This window comes from Prosopis cineraria, unplaced genomic scaffold (genome assembly GCF_029017545.1).
Source record: "Prosopis cineraria cultivar Desert tree isolate PC_DT_omini unplaced genomic scaffold, ASM2901754v1 PC1808, whole genome shotgun sequence".
NCBI lineage: Eukaryota > Viridiplantae > Streptophyta > Magnoliopsida > Fabales > Fabaceae > Prosopis > Prosopis cineraria.
This window is the reverse complement of record NW_026557133.1, coordinates 1-22,477: the sequence shown is the minus strand read 5'-3', so window position 1 is coordinate 22,477 and position 22,477 is coordinate 1. Positions and strand designations below refer to the sequence as shown.

The 22,477-nt window shown below is 32.5% G+C and overlaps 2 protein-coding genes across 7 annotated transcripts; both read right to left on the bottom strand.

Annotated features, from left to right (window-relative positions):
- Positions 1-13,273: 13,273 nt before the first annotated feature.
- LOC129300917 (uncharacterized) lies at positions 13,274-16,688 on the bottom strand. Of its 6 annotated transcripts, XM_054939517.1 has the most exons (8): positions 16,529-16,668; positions 16,210-16,331; positions 15,923-16,012; positions 15,663-15,699; positions 14,673-14,746; positions 14,471-14,564; positions 14,299-14,381; positions 13,274-13,574 (listed from the first exon to the last, which is right to left on the bottom strand). In XM_054939517.1, the coding sequence occupies exons 3-8, from the start codon at positions 15,992-15,994 to the stop codon at positions 13,395-13,397; spliced, it is 540 nt and encodes a 179-aa protein (XP_054795492.1). In that variant the 5' UTR covers positions 15,995-16,012; positions 16,210-16,331; positions 16,529-16,668; the 3' UTR covers positions 13,274-13,394. The 6 variants fall into 6 exon arrangements, 5 of the variants coding, with proteins under 5 accessions (XP_054795492.1, XP_054795490.1, XP_054795493.1 ...); XM_054939515.1 differs by lacking the exon at positions 16,210-16,331 and having other exon boundaries at positions 16,546-16,688; XM_054939518.1 differs by lacking the exon at positions 16,210-16,331 and having other exon boundaries at positions 16,529-16,669.
- Positions 16,689-18,458: 1,770 nt separating this feature from the next.
- Positions 18,459-22,378, bottom strand: LOC129300916 (UTP--glucose-1-phosphate uridylyltransferase-like; the record flags this gene model as incomplete). The annotated part of the gene is made up of 10 exons (XM_054939514.1): positions 18,459-18,698; positions 18,790-18,861; positions 19,969-20,073; positions 20,148-20,246; positions 20,332-20,415; positions 20,500-20,556; positions 20,700-20,775; positions 20,844-20,896; positions 21,943-21,975; positions 22,313-22,378. Coding segments are annotated over 10 exons (672 nt in total), but the record flags the coding sequence as incomplete, so codon positions are not given.
- Between the last annotated feature and the right edge of the window lie 99 nt (positions 22,379-22,477).

Below are 22,477 nucleotides of genomic sequence, written 5' to 3'. Positions count from 1 at the left end.
AAAAAATGAAGAGCGCCTCTTCCTTCTATCACTTGTTCCCCTCTCTCTCTCTCTCTGTGTGAACTTGAGAATGAGAACAAAGCCTCCGTCTCCTCCCTGCAACCTGTTTCATCTTTGTCTTTGTCTTCTCTTCCCATCTTTGTCTTTGTCTTCTCTTCCCATCCTTTTCCCCTCCTCCACGCCCAGAAGTTAAAAAGTGGGCCCACCATCGACTGAGGGTGTACATGGGCATGGTTGGCATTGCACCCAAACTATGATGTTCCAAAAAAGGAAATTATCACTACAATTTTAAAAGAATAATTTTAAATTTTTTTAAAATAAAATAATTTATCATAATTAAAATAAAGTTTGGAAGTCGATTATGTGTGAAGAAGGTATTCGTAAAAACGACTACCCTAAATTGACTACATAAAATTAATATGACCTTAAATAAAATTTAATTATCCTTAATTAATAAAAAAAGAAGAAAATTATAATTAAAAAAATTATTCATTCACAAGTTACACTTAACCTAAGATAAAACTCTAGGACCTACATACCTTTTAGAGGGATCAAAGCCTACATAATTCGAGGATAAAAATGCGTGTCAGTTTGTTAGTATTTTTTAGAAAAGAAATTTTTTATTTTTTCAAAGAAGGTTTTTAAATTGGGTTGGTATCTTTTAATTAGAAAAAAAAAATTTTATTCCCTTATTTGAGATAGGATTTTTTAAAAAAAATCGAATAGATTGAAATTCCTGTGGAGATTCTAAAATTTCACACGGCATAAAAATTATTTTTAGACCTATTTATATTTATAGAAAAAAAGGCTCCTTTAAAAAAATATTAAAACAAATCAATTAAGCATTATGACTAGTGTGTCTGCGATGGCCCATTGCCGTACAAGGCACACCAATAAACTAATTACATGTGGAGACTCTAAAAATCTCACACGATATAATTAAAATTAATTCACATAAAAGTCTCAAGTCATATGGTGCAGTGTGTACTAAAAAAAGGGTATAATAATATAAATAGCTTGTTTAAAAAAACAAGAGATCAAACCTTTGGGGCTTTATCACTTGTTAACTTAGATGATTATTCCGATTATCAGCATTTTATAACAAATGAAATAACCAACCAACACATATGCTTGAATGTATGTATGCTTGGTAGAACAAAATCACACACACACATGGTTTTTTTTTTTTTTTTTTACCTACATGAATGAAAAGCCAAACTTGGGATAGAAAAAAGGAAAAAAACTGATATTGGTGGTTGAAATGATTAAGAAGCAAAAGAAAAAAGAAAACAAAGAAAAGGAAACAAGAGAGGAAAATAAATAAATAAATAAAATTTAAGAAAGCAATATTGAATTAAAATCAAAAGGAGAGAGAAATGGAGAGCATACACAAATATATACATATAGAAGGGAGACACGCACGTCCAGCACTACAAATGAAAGGAAAAAAAAACATGTACCTTAGGAAATTAGATTCAAACATGATGAAGAAAGAAAGAAAACAAAGAAAAGGAAACAAGAGAGGAAAATAAATAAATAAGTAAAGAAATTAAAAATTAAGAAGGCAATATTGAATTAAAATCAAAAGGAGAGAGAAATGAAAAGCACACACAAATATATACATATAGAAGGGAGATGATATAAGAGAATAAATGGTCATTCTCTATATTTTTGATAAACTCTCTTAAGCTCCTTTTTTTGGTGCCTCCTCCTTTTTTTCTCTCCCTTTTTCATTTCGATCTCTACCTTTTTATAGATGAGAATTAGGGCTTCATCTTTAATGGTTGAATCTCATCAAATTATAATTTTATAAATTTTATTTGACTTTTACTATTTTAAATTAAGACACAATTTTAGGGATTGGATCTTCATCTCATTTCCCTAATTGAAAACTCATATTAAGGTACAAATTTGAAGATTTTTAATTAATTCTTATTTATTAATTTCGTTTTTTATTATTTTACTAAAAACTAGGCTTTTCAATTTTTTTATTTTATTCATTTATTTTTTGTGGGGGTTTGGACAAAATGGGGTGTTCACAGCTAGATAGGGCAGGACCCTGCCTAATGCCCAGCCTGAAGGATGCGTGGGCTACATTTTAATCCTGCCTGAAAAATGCCCTATTAGTTTGGACAGGGTATGCTAAGCACCTTTGGGCCGCCCTGCCTATCAACTCAAAATAAAACTACCGAAAATAATCAACAATAACCTTACAAATCAACTCAAAATAACATCCATAAAGGTATAAACCATAAAGCCATAATAACATCTACAATATCTAATTATCCATAAGTCAACATCTAATTTGAAATATAAAACTACCATAACATGAAGTTATCCATAACAGTTACAATCCATTAGAAATAAATTTCACAAAATCTTGGAACATCATAAAAAACAACAATTTCACATAGCATACTCCAATTCACAAAAAGCTTCTTCCCAATTCTCAACCTGCAAGAATGAAAGAGGAAAAATATGTCATAGTTGAATAGAAAAATTGTAAGAACATACATGAAAATTTGAAGAAAAAATGGAAACCAAAATATGATAGAATTAACAATAATAATACATAAGATTGCAAAAAAATCAGGAAGAAATTAAATAAAATGAAATATATAAGTTTGCCAAAAAAAATTGGCAAAAAATTAACAAAGCAAAAAATATACTTGTAAAGAAAATCCTTCAATTAGTACTAATAGCTACATTCTCCCTTCCAAGTGTTGCATCTGAAGACAACAAAACAATTATATTTGTATAAGAAACAAAGTAAGGGGTGTGTGTGTGCATGTATGAATTATTAAACTTTAAAAAAAATATTACTTGCAAGCTAAATGATATGTTTTGTTTCATTAAAGTTATGAAGCTCTTGAAGCTTCTCAACAAACTCATAGAGAGATTGCCCACTTTGCAACCAATTTTGATCACAAATCGATGCTTCTATCATTTTAGGAAAAAGAGAACTCCTATAATAATCAATTACACGTCCACCAGTACTAAATACAGGCTCAGAAGCCACTGTAGAGACTGGCATAGCCAATACATCTCGTGCCATATGGGAGAGAATTTTATATTTTTCAAAATTTGCTTTTCACCATGATAGTATGACAAATTCAAAATTAGATGATAAGATTTCAACTCTAGAATCAGTTGCAAGATATCTATCTAGCTCGCTTTGTGGATCCATTGAAATTCTTTGTTTCAAAGACTCTAACCACATCACACCTAGATCCTCAATGTCATCATTATCATTGTCAAGAGATGGCAATGAACTAGTAGATGCAAAACTTGCATGGGTAGGCCCTAATTCAGTAAAAATCCCAATAGAATACTCTTCAAACAATCAATATAAACAAGTTTTGACCCTTTCCATCATAATTACACATTCTTCAATATTACTAAAAAGGAGTTCAAACATGTGATTAACATAAACTAATTTATATTGAGGATCCAAAATTACAGCCACAGTCAACAATAGATTCATATTATCGTCCTGACCCTTGTACTTCTCAAACTTCAACTGCATCTTAAAGCTCATCTCTCCCAAAAAAGTATTATTATTGTTTGCAATATACTTTTGCAACATTTGCTAAACATGAGCAATTTGGTGGAAACAATCATTTGATGTTATAACAAGGGAGCTTGAAAATTTTAAAGTTATGTCATAAAAGACTTTCAAGAATTTGATAAAGACTCTAGCATTTTTCCAATCATCAAGAATTGGACTAAAGAAAACACTTCCTTCTTGCCTATAGTTGAAGAATGCAATATAATCATCATCTTTATCACGCATCCGCTCAAACACCTTTTGAAACTTCATTAGAGCTTCAAACATCAAATATGTTAAATTCTATCGAGCACTAACATCAAGGAAGACAAGGCTTTTGGTTTCTATTTTTTCAGACTCAACCTAATTTTTAAACTTTAGAAATCGTGAAGGAGAAGAGTAAACATATCTCACAGCATTTTGAATGGCTTCAAAACTATCTTTCATGCATTTGATACCTTCATTAACCACCAAATTAAGAACATATGCATAACATCTTAATTGTAAATATTTCCTTATACAAATTAAGCCCTTCTAACTTTTCAACCTCCTTTTAAGATATTCTAAAGATGTGTCATTAGATGAAGCATTATCCATAGTTATGCTAAACACTTTACCAATACCCCAATCTAACAAGCATTGCTCAATAGTCTTTCCTATAGTCTCACCTTTATGATTTTCAATCATAACAAAACTTAGGATCCTCTTGTGAAGCTACCATTCATTGTCAATAAAATGTGTCGTCAAACACAAGTAATTGAAATTTTGGTTTGACATCCAACAATCTGGCATGAGACAAACACTTTTAGAACATTACTTCAAGAACTTCTTTAACACTTTTACTTCACCAAGATATAGCTGCCACATATCCCTCACAATTGTTGTTCTTGAAGGAATTGGAAAGTGAGGTTTAAACTCATTTAACAATTTCTTAAATGCAGGCTTCTCAACAATTTTGAGCGGCTGCTCATCACAAATAATAAATTCAACAAGAGCTCTTCTACACCTTTTCTCATCATATAAGTGAGTGATCAAAGATTTTCCTTGCCCACATATCCCACCAGGTAACATATTTATCATTGCTTATTTCTTATATTTGGTGGCCTTGTGAGGATTATTTGAACACTTTGGAATATGCCTTAATAAAGAATGTGTCCCATGGCATGATGGATCAGAAGCATAGTGGCAATATTTGCATGCTGCTCTATACTCCCTATTAGTTTTGTAAACACCGTATTTTGTCCAAGCATTTTCTAAATTTAACAAAAACAAAAATAAGTAACCAAAAAAAAATAAAAATGCAAAAATAAAATTTAATCCTTTTAGGATTATATTTTCAAAACAAAAAAATTTAATTTAATTGATAGGGCTTAATTTTATCTTTTTTGGTTAGGATTTTATTTCTTTTAGTTCATTAAAATAATTAAAAAAATATAAAAATACAAAAATAAAATTTAATCCTTTTTAAGATTAAATTTTAATAAAATTAAAAAATCTTGTTTAAGTCTTTTAAAATCTCTCCCAAATCATCTCACCATTCAAAAAATATTGGGAATCAATTTTTAAAGATTAAATATTTTTAAATTTCTCTCTTTAAATCTAATGTTTTTTATTTAATATATATATATATATATATATATTTTAAAATTATATTTTTTTCCTCTCCCATAATTTTTGATTAATAAAAAAAGGAGCATTAAAATCAAGAAAATAGAAATGGGGCATTCAACCCAAGATTGCTTTCGGCTAACAGAGAAAACACATGCACCCCATTCTTTTCTTCTCTTCCTTCTGAAATTCAAATGTTCAAAGAGCCAAGGAGATCAAACTTCTCTCTCCTCATTTTTCCGGCATTCATCCTGGTTATTGTCAACGACATGGGCAGTGTTGGAGCTTCTTCCATCCTTTTAAGAATCCAGCTCGTGAGTGCTTCCTCTCCCTTGTTTCACGTCACAGACTGCTCAACCTCGTTAACGTCTAGCTTGTTCGTCCGATGCCATCACTGCTAAAGTCACCATTCGTTGCCACCGCCAACAATTTTGAAGGGAGAGAAACAAAAAAAAAGAAAGAAGAGGGACAGAGGAGAGCTGAAAACTCAAACCCACGAGTGAAAAAAAAACAAAAAATAGAAAGGAGAGTGAAGATGCATGCACGTTGCAAAAAAAGCAAAGGAAGCAGAGCAGAAACGCATGCAAGTAGCAGAAGAAAAGAAAAGAAACAGAGCCAGAGATGCATGAGCAAAAAAAGTGCAGAGAACAGATGCAAGCACAGCAAATGCAGAACAAAAGAAACAGAGCCAGACGTGCACGAAGATAGCAGACAAAACAGCAAAGAAAGTAGACAAAACAGCAGAGAAAAAGTGAGAAAAACATAGCAGAAAGGTGACACACTTGAAGAGCTACACGCAAACTCTGAAAAAAAAACCTTTTCTGCTTTAAAAAGAAAACCAAGAACACAGAAGAGAGACAGATCCGAAAAACCAAGAAAAACAAAGCTGAGAGGAAAACTGAGGCACAGAGAAAGAGAAGAAAAAAACTGGAGAATATGGAGAAGAAACACTAGAGACAAGAAGCAGTCCGAGAGGAGACAGAAAAATGAGAAAAAGATAGAGCATGGACAGTAGAAACACAAAGGAGGAGGAAACGGAGAAAAAAAACTGAACGAGAGAGAGACCAGATTTTTGCTGGGAGGAGGAGAGAAAAACAGAAGAAAAAAGAGCACACTCATAGAAAAGAAGAGAACGCAGAAACAGAGCATGCGTGCACACATCTCCCATCTCTCTGTCGGTCACGGTCGGACTATGATAGACATGAAAGAAGTTCTCGTGATCGTGATTATCATGTAGATGGGTTGGAGAGACTGAGAATAGATGAGGAAAACAAGAGAGGAGAGGTGTAGAAGAAAAGGAAGAGAAAAACTGAGAGGAGCACAACACAGCTGGATGAAAAAATGAAAAAAAACATAGCACTGATCCAAAAACTGAAAAAAGAGACAGATCGTGAGAGGAAGGAAAGAACACAAGGAGAGAGAGGAAGCAACACACAAGAAGGGAGAGACCAAGGAAGAGAAGAGAGAAACCAGACGAGATAATGGAAAGAAAAACAGAGCAGGAGTTGCATCGGAGACGAGCTTAGTTGTTATCAAGTTGTTAGAGAAAATGGGCAATAGGATTCACACCTAGAAATGAAGGAGAGGAAATGTTGGAGAGCTGAGAAGGACACATTATTTTGTGCTTATGTCAAACAGTAGAAGAACTACCTCAAGCCTGGCATCGAGAAGGGATCTCTCACCAAAGAAAAACAACGACTTGTCATCCGACGAGCTCTTGAAGAATTTGATTAAGGTACAAAAATGTGCATTAATCAGTTTTTAAAATATCTATATGTTGAGTACAAGAAGAGTGGGATCATGTACAATGTCAGGTATAATTTTATTCCATTCTTTATAGTCATCTTTTACACACACAACTTGGTCATGGCTTTGATTTAGCTCTTTCTTGTTTAAAATTTTATAATTCTTTCAAAAATTTTGCATGCTTGTTTCATTCATTCAAATGATCATATTATTTTGGAAGAATATGCATATGACTAATATGGGATTATTGTTTATCCACAAATAATTTTAAGACACAAACTTAATTTTGATGGGAAATAAATTGGGTGATTAATGATGGTGATGATATGTGAATCATGTTTATTCTAATTGTCAGATGCTATAACCATGATTATCATTATTTTCTTTCAAGAGTCATATCTGAGCATTAAACCAATTTGAAAAATCTTGAGGAACATATCTTCAAGTCAAAAGAAGAGTAAAGTGTCAAAATGATTTCTTTCTCTATTCCTTCGAATGCTAAACTCATATCATGCACCGACTGCAAGTGCAAATATCTTAATTACCTATTTGTTATATGAGATTTTAAGAATCTCAATAGGCATTTAGAATTATTTCATACCGTGTAAGTCAATAAGATTTTATAAGTATGAGGATCAATTTTGTAGGTATTTATATGAGTTTCAAAGGCCTATTATTAAAGTTAATTCTCTCTTTATACTAAATATTTAAATCTCATGTGAGATTTCAAGAATCTTTGTAGAGACTTAAATTAATCACATTATCGTGTAAGATAATAAATCCTCACAGATATCATGATTCACAATTTATATGGTAAATAAATGAATGAATTTTGTAAATAAAATAATAAACATTTTTATACTATTAACTAATTAAATTAATGAATTTAAATTATAATTATATTTACCCATTATATCTTTTGGTCATGTGAGATTTTTAAAACTCCGTAGACCTTTAGGATAATCGTACTACTGCGTGAGTCAATAAGGTTTCACAGGTATAACGATTAAGATTTCTATATTAAAAAAATATGTGTTATATAATTACACATTAAAATATACTCAAAGTGAATATTATTTAATCCTTTTATCGTGTGCGACTTTAAATCTTTGCAGATATTTAGGATAAGCTCATGTCGTGTAAATCAATAAGATTTCGCAAATATGAGAATAAAACTTATATATTAAAATTAACTATCCTTTTATAATCTAAATTAATAATTTATTTAAGTTTTATGAGAGATTTCAAGAATCTTCATAGAGACTTAAATTAATCACATCCTCGTGGAGATAATAAGTCCTCATAGATGTATTGATTATCAATTTTTATAATAAATAAATAATTTTTGTAAATAATGATATAATACATAATTTAGAAAAATTAATTAATCAAATTAACATATTTAAATTGTAATCATATTCACTAATTATATCTTTTAGTCATGTGAGATTTTTAAATCTCCATAGACTTATAAGATAATCGTATTATCGTATGAGTCAATAAGACTCTGCAGATATAACGATTAAATTTTTAAAATATATATATATATATATATATAAGTTATATATTAAATTAATTAATTAAATTTAATTCCTTTATCGTGTGAGATTTTGAAATCTCCACAGATATTTAGGATAAATCATATTACCGTATAAGCTAATAAAGCTTTGCAGGTATGATAATTAAAATTCTTTAAAAACATATATACATACTTAAGCAAACTATTATTAACACTTAAAAATAAATAAATTAAATTGCTAAATTCTTTTATCGTGTGAGGTTTCGAAATCTCCGTAGATACTTAGAATAATTGCATTACCGTATAAACCAATAAGGCTCTGCAGGTATAGCAGTTAAAATTCTCAATCATAAAACATAAAAAAATAATAATAATTTTAAGCCCTTTTCTTTCTTTATTCTAAAAATTTAAAAATGGAGAAAATAATTAAAATTAAATTACCTTTTGCAATTTAAAACACACATATCAAAATTTTAGAAATTATTTTATTTGCAAAATGGTGAATTATTTTTAATTAATTTCTATTCAAAAAATATTTTCACCAACAAACTTTTAAACCCGAACTACGTGAACTTTGATCCCTATCACAGGGTACGTAGGCCTCAGAGTCAGATTCTGAGTCAAGTCTGTCTTTCCTCATAAATAAATAAATATTTCTCACCTAGTTCTTATCATTTTTACCAAACACATAAATATAAAAGGAATAATTAAAATAATTATAAAACCATATTAATAGAGCACAACAAACTTCAGGTAACCGTTCTGATGAACGGGTGTTGTGGGGTGCCTAACATCTTCCCCACACTCAACTGACTCCCAAACTTATTCTCTAATTTTGCAGATCACCCTTATCCTCCCTTTTATCGGTTTTCTGAGATTTACCTCAAAATCTTGATAGTGACTCCTCGTTCAATCCGGTTCCCGTTGAGAAGGCCCTACCTTTGCTGGTACGACGTCCGCGTCACATTTTTTCAGGTGCGATAGTTGGCGACTCCACTGGGGATAGGTTAGAGAGTTAAGCCTATATAAGTTTGTTGTGCTTAAAAATATGATATGGTTTTTCTTTTTGTTATTATTATTCCTTTTAATTTGTGTGTGCTTTTTCCCTTTTTTTCTCTTCTCTCTCTCTTTTTATTTTTTTTATAACATGTCTTAGGATAGATAACATGGGAAACAAATCCTAGGATAGAAGACTTTTATTTGTACATATATCTATCTCTGTGTTTGACCTGATTAACAGTTGAAGGTTGGGTAGCATATGGGAATAAGATAACATGCTTGCTTGCTCTTATCACACACTATGCACTTACACAATTTGACACACACATATTTTAGATCTTATACCCAGGTCTGTGAGTACCATAGGTTAGTAGAGGTTAGTAGTGGTTTCCCTGTGGAGTTTTTGAACTCTCGGAGGTTACCATGAATACCTCACCCAAGCTGTTACTTACTCAGTAAATTCGGTCCTATAGAGCTTATGTTCTCGAAGGGTCAAAATTACTAACTAAGGTCTTCACCATACGGTGAGGGCATCTTGGGAACCTTCTATCTATTAGGACTATAAATGTACCCTGGAGCTACACGTTTTAGATGAAAGCTAGTAGCCAATCATTTTAGCTCATACCTGATGATTACGAAGATAAACAGACTTAAGCTTCCTTAAATAGGATATAAAATGAGAGCATGTTCATCATCATGACATATCATTTATGCATACTACCTTAAGGAAAACAGCTGTTGGGTACCTTATGCTAGAGCGGATATTGAATGTCATTACACTAGTCAATGTTAATGTGTTATAAGGATGGCACTAACATTAAATAACTAAGCTTTGCCCATGGGTCTTTGACCCCAGTGACTATAAATTCATAACATTGAAGAATTGATGCATTTTGTTAGCTAATTCTCATTAAACAACTTCTCTTGTTATAGGGTAAAATAACACATTTTATTTTGAAAGTAAAACATTAGCCATGTATAAGTTTTGACTATTCATAGGCTAATTGTTAATCCTTTCTCCCTATAATGCAATAAGCACCTGGAAGAAATTGGAAACTTCTCATTCCCAAATGATAAATTAAGCTTTATTTAATAAGAATTAGTTGGCTTTTGTACATAAATGTCTGAAAACTTACTATCCTTGATTTTTTTAAAAAAAAAACAAATTATAAGGCTATTACTCTTATGACTTTAATCATATAGGGATTTTGATCTCTTATAGGTTAACAGTCATATTCATTTTTCGGGTATCCTTATTTTTTTTCCTCAAAAAAAAGAAAAACACAAAACAATAACAAGTTATAAGGCTATTACTCTCATGACTTTAATCATGTAGGGTTCCTTTTCTTTTCTTTTTTGACCCCTTCTCTCAACCTCTGTCACTTGTGTGACATGTTCTATGAGTGTTTGGGTAGGAGGAGCACCGGGGAGAGAAGGAGGTGCGGGGGGAGGGGGAGGGGGAGAGGTTGCTATTTGTGTAGGAGGAGTATGGGTTGGCGTTTGTGTAGGTCTAAAAAGGGTTGGTGAATAGGAAGGCCCAGTAGAGATTAGTGTTTGAGATGTTTCAAAGGGCGATACAACTAAAACTTGATCCTCCATGCTAGCATAATAAAATTATAGAACCACAAATTTCATAAAAAGACAAAATCAAGCTAGTTATGCAATCATATAACAGTCACATATAAATACACATAGTAGAGATGTAGAACAGTCATGTAAAAGTAATGATTGTGGGTTAGGAAATGAGAGATTTTCCATTTGCAACTGCTTTCTTTCTATATAGTAATTGGAATAAAGTTCGTTTATCAAATCATGTAGCAATCAGATAAATAACCCCCTTATTTTGCAATAACCAATCAGATAAAGTGTGCATAATGCACTATGCATGTAACATTAATACATTATAACATAATCTATAACAATAAAGTCAGAACTCATAATTGCCCTCACAAGCATGCATCAAATTGAATTTCCCTAAATAATCTATAACAATCTCGTATCAGAATTTCCAACAAACAGAGCATTTTTTCAAACATAAACAAATCAAATCAAATAGACCAATATGGAAATGCACTAAAAGAATAAAGAAGAACAAATTGAAAAACCTGGGTAGACGCGAATTAAACACAATTTAAGAGTAGAGATAGAGATAAGTGAATAGGTAAACACGAACAGCACGCGTAGAGTCAAAGAACGCACAATTGAGCAACACGCACAAGTAGAGTCAACAAATGGGCAAAGAGAGCTAACGGAGACTGATAGCGAACGAGCAAAGAGAATGACTGTGAGAAACACTCGTACAAGGACAAGGGAGAGAGGAGAATGACGGCGACCATGGAGATTGTGTGAGAGGAGAATGACGGCAAGCAAAGGCTAGAGCCAGAATTGCTACTGGAGATTGGAGAGTAGAGTGAAGATGGGAAAGCGAGAGGCACAAGCAGAGACGAGAGTGGAGAATGGAGAATGGAGATTGAGATGTATGGGTCTGTGCTTGTGGGACGTTGAGATGTTGACGGGCGACGGCTAAGGTTAGAGTTTAAGACAATAGAGAACAAGAGATATATTTCGGCTCTCTTTCGGTTCTCCTTACTGGGCAAATGTAGGGCACCTTAAAAATATAAAAAAAAAAAAAATAAACACATATTTCGGGTTGGGCCAAACAGGCAGGATAGTATACCTTGCTCATTGCCCAACTGTGCCCGAAAAGACAGCCCAGCCCAAACATGCCCAAATCATGTTGGGCTATTTTTTTTAAGTTGGGTTGGGCAAAATTTCACATGGTTCGAGCAGGCGTGTCAGGTAACTGGGCTCCGTGAATACCCCTACCATCAATAAGTTTTTCCATCACGAATTTGGATTCTGTAAATATCACAAATCCTCTCATCCAATGTATTCACACTATTAATTGTAAAATTTTATGAACACTTGAAAATTCGTGTTTGACTGGAAATAAAGTGAGTTAAAAAGACAGTTTTATACTGATGCATTTAAATCATTTCTAGAGCAAAGAAAAAGGCAGGCCTGTGATATACTGCTCTCTACATCTTTTGCTAACATCTCCTACCCATAAATGTTTGGTTGAATCAAGGATTTTCAATAATGCCGCGTGAGACACTTCCTCAATGAAAAGAATTGAAACGCTCACCAAATCTGGATATGTAGCTGACGATGGCCCTCTAGTAGTTGGATGACCATTGGTGGCAGCTTTCCTGCCATCGGCCAGGCAAAGAATATTTTTGTTTCCCCATAATTTTTTTTTATTTATGTCAACCAAAATTCTCGGTCCTTCTTCCAAATTTCTAAAATTTCACCATCTTTGATTATAATTAATTCCCTTTCGGCTTTCAGGTCGGTAAAGGTCATTGCCATGACATGGTCACAACATGCCAAATTCTAAAATGGGCGCATCTGCTTTAAATAAAGTGCCTTCCACTACAACGTCCTGAATTGTTCACCATGCATATGCCAATAAGCAGACTACTGCCATGGACCCAGTCGATATTTGAAAGGTCCAAACCTCGTAGTGCACTCAAGAAATTAAAGGAATAAAATCATTGATGCCATTAGCTAAAAGAAGGTTATGCATCGAACTTATATACTGTTCTCCATGATTCTCTAACCATGGGAGAAAACTATACTAACAAAATGCAGATGCAGTGAATTTGGGTCAAGAACTGCTTTGAGACTTCCATAATTCACAAGAACTATTTAGATACTCTTAAAGGAGTACAAACAAATGCACTCTTGAGGAACATATGGCCTAAGTGGAAATATGTGATCTATTAATTTTTCAAATTTAAATAAAAGAAATTAGTTGCTGAAATAAGGGAGGAGAAAGTAATCAGGAGTCAAGAGCAGCCTTGTAAAGTAGTCTCATCAATATGAAAATGAATATGATGTCTATAACAAAATATACTATTCACAAACTCTGAATACTCTCGTTTCATCACAGGAACGAGTATTGTAAGCCCTGAACTAGTGCAAGTTGTTTGATAGATGTTTGTCAAGAAAAGCTTTAGCTAGATTACTGAAGCTCGCACTGACAGTTTCAGCAGCAGCATATCTCTGGATAACATCGATAACTTCTGGCTTCAAAACCTCTTCCTTGTTAGATTCATTACATAGATAGTAAAGAGCCCCAAGTGCATAATTTACCTGGTATCAGGTGGTAAATACTTTTGGTTAACCATCACAGGTAATATTTGGAAATTGTATAAAATTAAATTGTGATTTTTCAGCACCACCAAAGAACTTACTGGTAATTCCCACAACCAATTTTAAGAATGAAAAACTAATATAATAAAGTGGTGACATTTTGGTGGCTACAAATTTACATAACGAGCATCTTCTAACATTTTAAAAAAAAGAAAAAGAAAATGAACAATTGGATCTTTTTGGTCGTGCTCTTTTAATTCATTTTTATTTTGAGTTTCAATTTTATGAAACAGTTTTCAAAGTTGCTATCTGTACATTCTACTGTAAGATGCAGATAGTAGAGGAGTCACTAAAAACTCTGAATGAGAAAAAGAGGTAACAGAAAGATTCTTTTGTTTTAAGTCTTTGAGAGTTCTTTAAAAACAGTAAACAAACAGGTTCGTCATCTGTTTCCTAATATCTCAGAAGAATGAAAAATAAATTAAAATAATATTCTGCATATAGATTAATTCTTTTTTAAAAAAATGAATTTTAAGTTATGACACAGTAAATTATATGCAACACGCTTGAATGTAATTTAAATGTAAGAGGAAATTGCATCACACAGCAATTAAGCAATCTAACCAAGCCTAGCTTATTATTTCATCTCTGCTGCAGGGTGAATAGGTTATAACCATGCGCCAACATCTTGAAACATAGTCAACAACTAAGTTATCACCCTTACGGTGTTCCTAACTGGGCTTGATAAACACTGGATGACAAGAGGAATCCCACCACATTGAGTTACAATATTAGAATTGGTCGGATCTGCAGAAAATTGCCATTACATTTAGTCAACTAAATAAACAAATTATCAGGTGTAGATGTTGACATCACAAAGGGTGAAACGGGCTTACCTGCACAAGCATTGCATATCCCTCCAATTCCAAATTCCACAAGCTTCTCATTGGTTTCAGTTATGCAGTCCAGAAAAAGTTCCAAAACATTGAGCTGCTTACATATCACATAAAAGAATGTTACAAAACCAGCCATAGTGTGAAATAATGTTTTAGCTCATAACATGAAGATTTCTAGCAAGAAAATAGGGTTGTGCCAAACCTGACGCAAGAAGTTATAATTGTAAGGATCATAGGCAAAGTTCGCCAAATTTGCCACTATTTTCTCTCTAGTCTCTGCAAATACAAGAAACATTGATATGCTGGGAGTAGTGTGTCATGAACCTCGTTAAGAAGAATACTACAATTTACAAAAACATGAAGAATTTATCAATTCAGATAATAGAGGAAGAGAGAATTTCTCTCCCCACTAGTTCACTAGTGGTTCTACACCTCAATTTTAGGATTAGAATTGAATAAATTAATATTACACACTATAGCCTTGTTGGACTCTTGCAAGCTGCTTAGCTTAAAATGAGACATTAACAGGTACGATTCCTATTAAAAAGCAAGAATAAAATTTGTAAGAATAACATTTTAAGTGTAATCTTTTCAGCGCAAAGTGAGAATATTTCAAATGCATGTAACGAACTGTATAAAAAGATGAAGACAAAAGAAATTACTGGAAATAGGGCAAGGCAAGCGCACTCATCAGATTTCAGTGAATCACCGTGATAGTCCTCCTGTATATTATAAATGACTTGGGCATATGTCAAACGGAAAGACAGAGAGGATGGTTGTGTCAGTAACATGAAAAGCTAGGCTTGGACACATGGAGGACTGACAGAGGAGGCTAATGAGACTTGATTAGAGATACTTGGGGCATAAAGAAGATCTGAGAGACCAATTGTCAAGGAATTTAATTATGGAATGGCTCTCAGAGAATTCTAGTGCATCAAATGGTCCAGAGAAGTTTTCTATCTTTCTGCATTATTTCCTATTTCTTTGTTACGGTGTAAAGACAACCGTTTCACTCACAATCGTGTCAAACTATAAAGAGGGTACTTCATTCCTGCCCTATGCCAAAATATCTAAGAGGATAAAGCATTCTGGGCATGAGAAGCTTGAAATTGCAAAAATATATCTGGTCAAATTATATCTTGGATTCAGACTATATAATTTAAACAAAATAAAATTATAGAGTACTCTGTACCATCTTCAGTTGCGCTCTGAAACTGGGTCACCAATTCCTGAAACAAAGTTTACCACTCTCAGGTTCCAAACATCAGAGCAATAAATTTAAATAGTTGGTCATTCCTGAAGGAGATAGAACATAGAGCGTATGTTTAAGAAATGAAGGAGTCGATGATTCAATATCCATATATATATATATATATATAAAATAAAAAATCACGGTATATTGGATGAAAAGAAATGTTTTATGATTAACTGGAAAGAAAGAAGGGCAAGTGCCTGAAGGTATTGCAGTCTTGGGGTTCCATATCTTCCCGTTCGCTCTTCTTGCCTCTGGTCATTGGTGAACATGTTCGCTTTTCTTCTAGTCTAAGAAACAATGGAATCTTATTTTACTTTGGCAAAATATGTAGAAAAAACCTTAAACACAAGAGAAGAAAATTAAAGAAGCTTGCTCTTTACAACATGTGACACAGGGAAGGAGATAAATATAAACTAGATTTTTTCCCAATTGAAAAGCCACATTTCTTCTCGATTAAATGAAAAATAGTCTCAAGTATCAGCACCTATAACTCAAGGACCCAAAGTTGAAACAACGTTAACACGCGATCAAGAATTTTCTTGCCAAGGGTTTGAAAAGCTCCGTCCATGGTTTTGATACAAGATTTCCCAGCTCCAACAGGAGATTCTTGTCAAAAGGGATGGTAGAAATTAAAACCGTTGTACACATTCAAGTGAGGAAGTTCTAAAAATATGAAACTGACATTCCATCGTTTGAGGTGAAAAATCATGCACTTCTTCCAATTGATGAAAATGTTATTCTATTTCAACCATGAGAGTGAAAGATAATGAAATGCAAATCCAGAAAGAGGGAGATGGAAATACTCAGAGCGTCCTGTTACCCTGAAGAGTTTACGATGTGCTCAAATGCAGAGTAGTGGGTACTCGTCGAAGCTCGTACTTGCAGGTTGAGCGAGGGAAGAGGAAGAAGCTGAGCCTCAACGAATTTGACCGGCGCGAGGAGGAGGCCTTCCGTCACCAAACGGACAGCCCCTTCACCAGAGTCGATATTAAATATTATTTTTTTATGAGATTCTGTGCATCATCAAATTCAAGCTTTATCTTTTTTTTTTAATTAAAAATAGCTGTCCTAAATTTGTTTCTTCCATTTATATAAACTCAAGACATTATATTTTATAATATATTCAATTAAAATATTTTAAATCATTTAAATAAAATTTTATATAATATTTTTTAATTAATTTTATTTTTATAATAAAATGTATATTTAATTTTTTATTTTTTCTCTCTTTATTATCATTAATATCAAAATTAATTTATATGTAAATTTATTTAAATATCATGTTTTAATTGAATAAATCACAAATAATGTGATACACCTGATTATATTTTTATATAACTTACCAAGGCATGTTGGTTATATTAATTAATATGTTACTAAAAATATTAATATTCATGATCTTCATATAAAATAAAATTCATATCTAATTATAGTATTTACAAACTACTATCACTAATACAGTGAAATGTTGCAAACTGGCAATCTATGTTATCATTAATATCAATGTAAGTATAAAATCTTGGTGATTCACATTATTTACTAAGATTTTTAAAAGTCACCCTAAGCCTTTTGTTTGTTAAAAAAAAAAGAGATAGAATGGATTAAAACATGAGAACAAAAATGAATTAAATTATTTAATTCTCATGATAAACATAAAAAAAAAAATTAATACCACTGAGAAACACTACACCCACCACAGGTTCTAAAAATCATGAATTCCAACTATATGAAATTACCTATTCTTATAAATATAATTAACTTATCACTTATTCACATCTTGATTATTATATTTTTTTATCTTTAATTTTTTTAATCTATTACATCTCAATTTTTAATCTAGAAAGTAAACGGGTCCTTAGTTTGGATGTGCCCTTTGGAATAATGTTAATCTTCAAAGATTGCTGGGGGCTTATAATGAATTGACACTGCACATTGTTTGTTGGAGAAAAGTAAATGTCTTAAATTCAAATTTACAAACTTCAATTTGAATTTAGGATTTATGTTTTGCAGGAGGATAAATCCATCATTTACATATTAGGTTGCTATTGCAAAATGAACACCTGGAAACACCTTTTCTCCTTAACCAAATAACAACATTAATATTATTTTAAGCAAAAGGTCAACCATTATTAAAATAATTAAAATAAATAAGTAAATAAATCAAAATCATTGTATATATTGTTAAATTTCTTCAAATTTAATTTCAATTAGATTAAATAAAACTATAATTTTTAGTTGAAATTAAGATAAAGCATCTATAATACTACTTCCCAATATTTTTTCAATGAAAATTCAATGGTGAAAGCATATAAAAAAGACCCTGACAATCCTATGCATATCGCCAATATAAATATAAATTATTTAACATTCGCATTATTTAACAACAATGACCGTTAGTGATTCATTCCTTAAAACTTCATGTAACAGTACACAAAAAATTATATATTAATAGTAATTACTAATTAATGAGAGAAAATGTTGCCAACCTAAAGAATTGTAATTATTAATTATTTACAAATAAGGACAAATGAAAATTTAAGTTGTTAATAGAGCATAGTAACATAAGGCGATTGATGTAACTGATCTCATTTAATGAGAAAAAATGATATATTCGTGGTGTTAAATATTATGCTAATTAAATGGGGTAATGCATAAATACAACTTTTTTTCATATCAAAATCATTTTATCGTCAATATATAAAGTAAAATTGAAGCTGCATTATTCATAAATCATGAACAATGTAACCCATTTTAAACTCTCTCGTGAGCTTAGTATAACAAAACCAATGAGCAAAGCCAAGTATTTAAATATCCGCGACCCAAAAAAAAAAAAGTGGCTCTTATTTTCTTTTTCTATCACACTCAGGAGTCAAGAAAATACAACATTACGAGGCCATAACATTGTCCATTTGATATGATCCGTTCATCTTTGATATAAAAGATTTTTCAAAGGTCCTCAGAGCCATTAATTTCCTGCACGTGATAAGTTATCTTTTAGAGGTGCTAAAAATGACAAGCTTATGGAAACATGTAACAAGCAAGCTCCGCATGATTAAAGGAATACCTTGTTTTCAATTTTGGCTCCATCAGGTAATTCCAGCTTCACGCCAGCTTTTGCAACAATACTGACTTTTGCCTTCAACCACCAACCGAACAAAAAGCATCAGAAAGCAAATAGAAAACAAATTCAAGAAAAGAAAGATGCAAAATCTCATGAAAATATGAGATAGCATCTCGGTAATCAGAATAATAATCCGCATGATCACCCTAGTCAATCCACTTGGTTGGTGAGATTCCCTATGAATTTGTTTGTAGCCCCTAAATATAATGATATGCTAAAGTTTCTTGCTTTTATTATTAAAAAAGTGAATGCAAATTACAAGGAGAAACTATAACTAGCATTTCTCACACCAAAAACTAACAAAAGTCATATCAAACCCACTTCCTTGATGCCAGTGCTTGTCTCCAGAACCTCAAACACAGCTTAGGGACAAGCTTTTTTTTTTTTTTTTCACTCTATGGAATCAGTGGGAGGCTAATTCTTTTTATCTTTATGACAAAAGGGGAGGAAAAATTATACACCTTGAGGAGCAATTACAGGAGGTTCCTATTTCCTTGGTCACCAATGCTATGGACCAGGTAGGCGAAAAATCTTAGGAAGGATTTGGAATTTTGACATGATTACAAGGAAATGCTATGTGGCATAAAAAAACTTGTCAAATCTGGCAGGTGGATGAAAATGGACATAGTAATTACTTTCATGGTCTAGTTAACAAAAAGAAAAAGGAAAAAAACACAAGAAGAACCACTGTCCCTCCGATAAAACAAATGAAGGTACTTGGGTTAATGATGATGGGTTCGTATGATCATTTTTCACATTTACTTGCTCCAGTACAGGTTAATGACTATAATAGTATTTGTCAGACCTTAGCAGTTAGCACACGTTACCATTCACATAGCCACCCTCATGTACCAATTGGGTTTTGTTGAGAAGCAATTAAAACTGATATTGAAAGTGGAATGCAAATAGTGCCACGGGTTTGAACAGAATCAGGCATGACATAAATTTTTTGACCTCCCGCACAATCTTATTTGTTATCTTTTTGGCAGTGTAATTTTACCTTTTCAATAAATAAATAGAAAAGAGTCCTAAACTGTAATCATTGGAATTATCGTCAAAAATGTTCTGCGCTGCCTTATAAAAGAGAGATTCAAAGATTAATAATAGGATTAAATTCCATACCTTGAGGGTAATACCAGCTCCAAACCATACATCACCGGCCACTTTAAGACTGTCAAGCTCGGCAATGCCAGGAATTGACTTGAAACGACTCAAGAAGTCGCTAACCTATTAAGGATGGTGGGTAAATCAGTGTTATTATCACCATATGATGCAAAATAATCAATAATGTAAGTCTCTACCTTTTTAAATTCTGGCCCCAATTCAATAGCAGGGTTTGCAGGATTTGATCTTGCTGGGTTACGGATGACAGAGCCGTCTTGCAAAGTGTAAAGGTCCGACTGCAAAACAAGGGAACTGGTTATGCCTGACAATACATCAAACCCATATCCAAATTTTATGCTACGTATCAGAAAAGTTTATAACCTGGACTAGAAGCAAATCAGAAGTTGCCTTCACTGGAAGGAACCGGGATCGAGGCACATTGATCCCTATAGCATTGTCAAAGAACTGGTAAAAAGAGATGAAGATAAGAGACAAGAAGATAACCTTCATCATCAAGAACATTTTAACATGTCAAAAAACATTGAGTACCCTTATTGCTGCACCAGCTGCAGTTTCCAGCTGAAGAACTTTTACTCCATCAACCTCCTAAAATCCTCACAACTTTGTCAGCAATTTTCCAACAGAGTTCCAAGAGTCTAGCATGCAATCCAAGATACAGCACAGCCTCCCAACCCCAAAACAGAATAGAAAGAAAAGAAATGCAACTATTGTAGAAGAACAATCCTCACCTTTGGGTTAGGAATAATTTCCATCTTGAGAGCATTAGCTTCAACAAGCCTTTTAATTGCATTTAAGTTCACCCACCTGCAGAACACCTCGTTAGTTGGGACCTATAACCAACAACACTTTGGGTAATAGCCAGTAAAACTTACAAATTATTTGTGTTGAAAATTTTGAACTTCTCTATCGACTTGAATTCATTCACCTGTGCAAAAGCCAGCAAAATGACTCAATGGCATAATCATACTCTACATCTCAACATCAAGGTCTGTCTTTTATTTACAGACGTGTTCTAGCTACTATAATTTTTGTCAAATATTGATATTTTCAGGCTTATACGAAGCATCAACTAGGACAAGGCAATTTAGATAGAAAGAAGAAAATGGGAAAATAGAAAAGCTTCTCCATTTGTTCATCTTATTCTCCTAATATGAAACTTTATGATAATAGCTGGTGAGGTCTGACAACTAAACAAAGAATTGCAAAATCTCTTTTTCTAATAAAGATACGTTCACTTTCCAGATTTTCCACTCTCATTCCTATTGTAAAAATCATAATCTAGCAGTATAGGCTAAATTTTATATCATCAATGAGAAACCAGGCACGTTTTAATTAAAGGAATTTAACAGTTTGTATTGCCAATGTTTAGCAACTGCTTTTATAAGGAAATGTGGCTAGGGATTATGCTTAAGTTAGATGAGGAAATTCCTCTTGTATATGTAAAGGGTTTTGCTGGTAGATAAAATATTAGTTACAAAAAAACTAACATAGCATATAGGTCTAGCAAATAATCAATTCCTACAAGTTCCTTTTATGGTATGTAAAATTTTCAATAGTAAAAATTTGTCGATGAAGAAGTATTGTGTTTTTGATTAAAATGGTGAGGAATCATGCTTAATAATATTTTATTCTCTTATTTTGAATCATTATAGTGTAATCATGAATGTGATCTTTCCTCTCAAATATGCATTTGATTTTAAATGAAAACGTTTTATCAAAAAAGAAGGAAATATACAATGATGTAGGATAAGATGCCCTCCCTTCAAGTACTTATGGAATAAACCATAGCACCAGTTAAAGCTAAAGTAAATGACAGTGCAAAAGGATATAATTAATTAAATCAAGCCAGTGTAATTATCATGATCTTCATAAGTTTATCATAGTTCAATTAGAACTACTGGCTACACTTATAAAGGGGGTAGGCTACGTTAGAAAAGATCCAAGGAGAACAAGAGAGATTGAGTAGCTTACATGATCATTTGGGACTTGTGCAATTTCCAGGAGCTGCATTAAACATTCAAACATAACCGTCACTTAATGCCAACATTCTTCTCAGGATTTTAATTGATCCTAACTTTCTCGTAGTTTCTTCCACGATACAGAAATCAAATAGAGGAGTAACAGACCAGTTGTCAAATTGTAGACGGCATATGTATATTTGGGTGATAATTGTATATGGCGTATAGTACATCAGAGTATAAGGTCATAGAAAGGTTAAGACAAATTTTGCTGAGTCAAGAATTGTGAACTAATGAAACAGAAAAAGACTGTAGAGTTTTTTTTTTTTTTTTTGGACCAGCTAAGAATGTAGAGATATGAAATCTAAACAGCAGATTCATGCCTGAACCCTTCCTTCGTAAGAGATTAAAGTGCCACCCTTCACATCAGCCAATGTTTTGGGAGTCACCTGTACAATAACAAGCACAAAAAATGTAGAAATGACGAAGAGGCTAAATATTTAAAGCAAGTAGTTATGTGATAAAAACCACTTTTTCTTACCTCCATA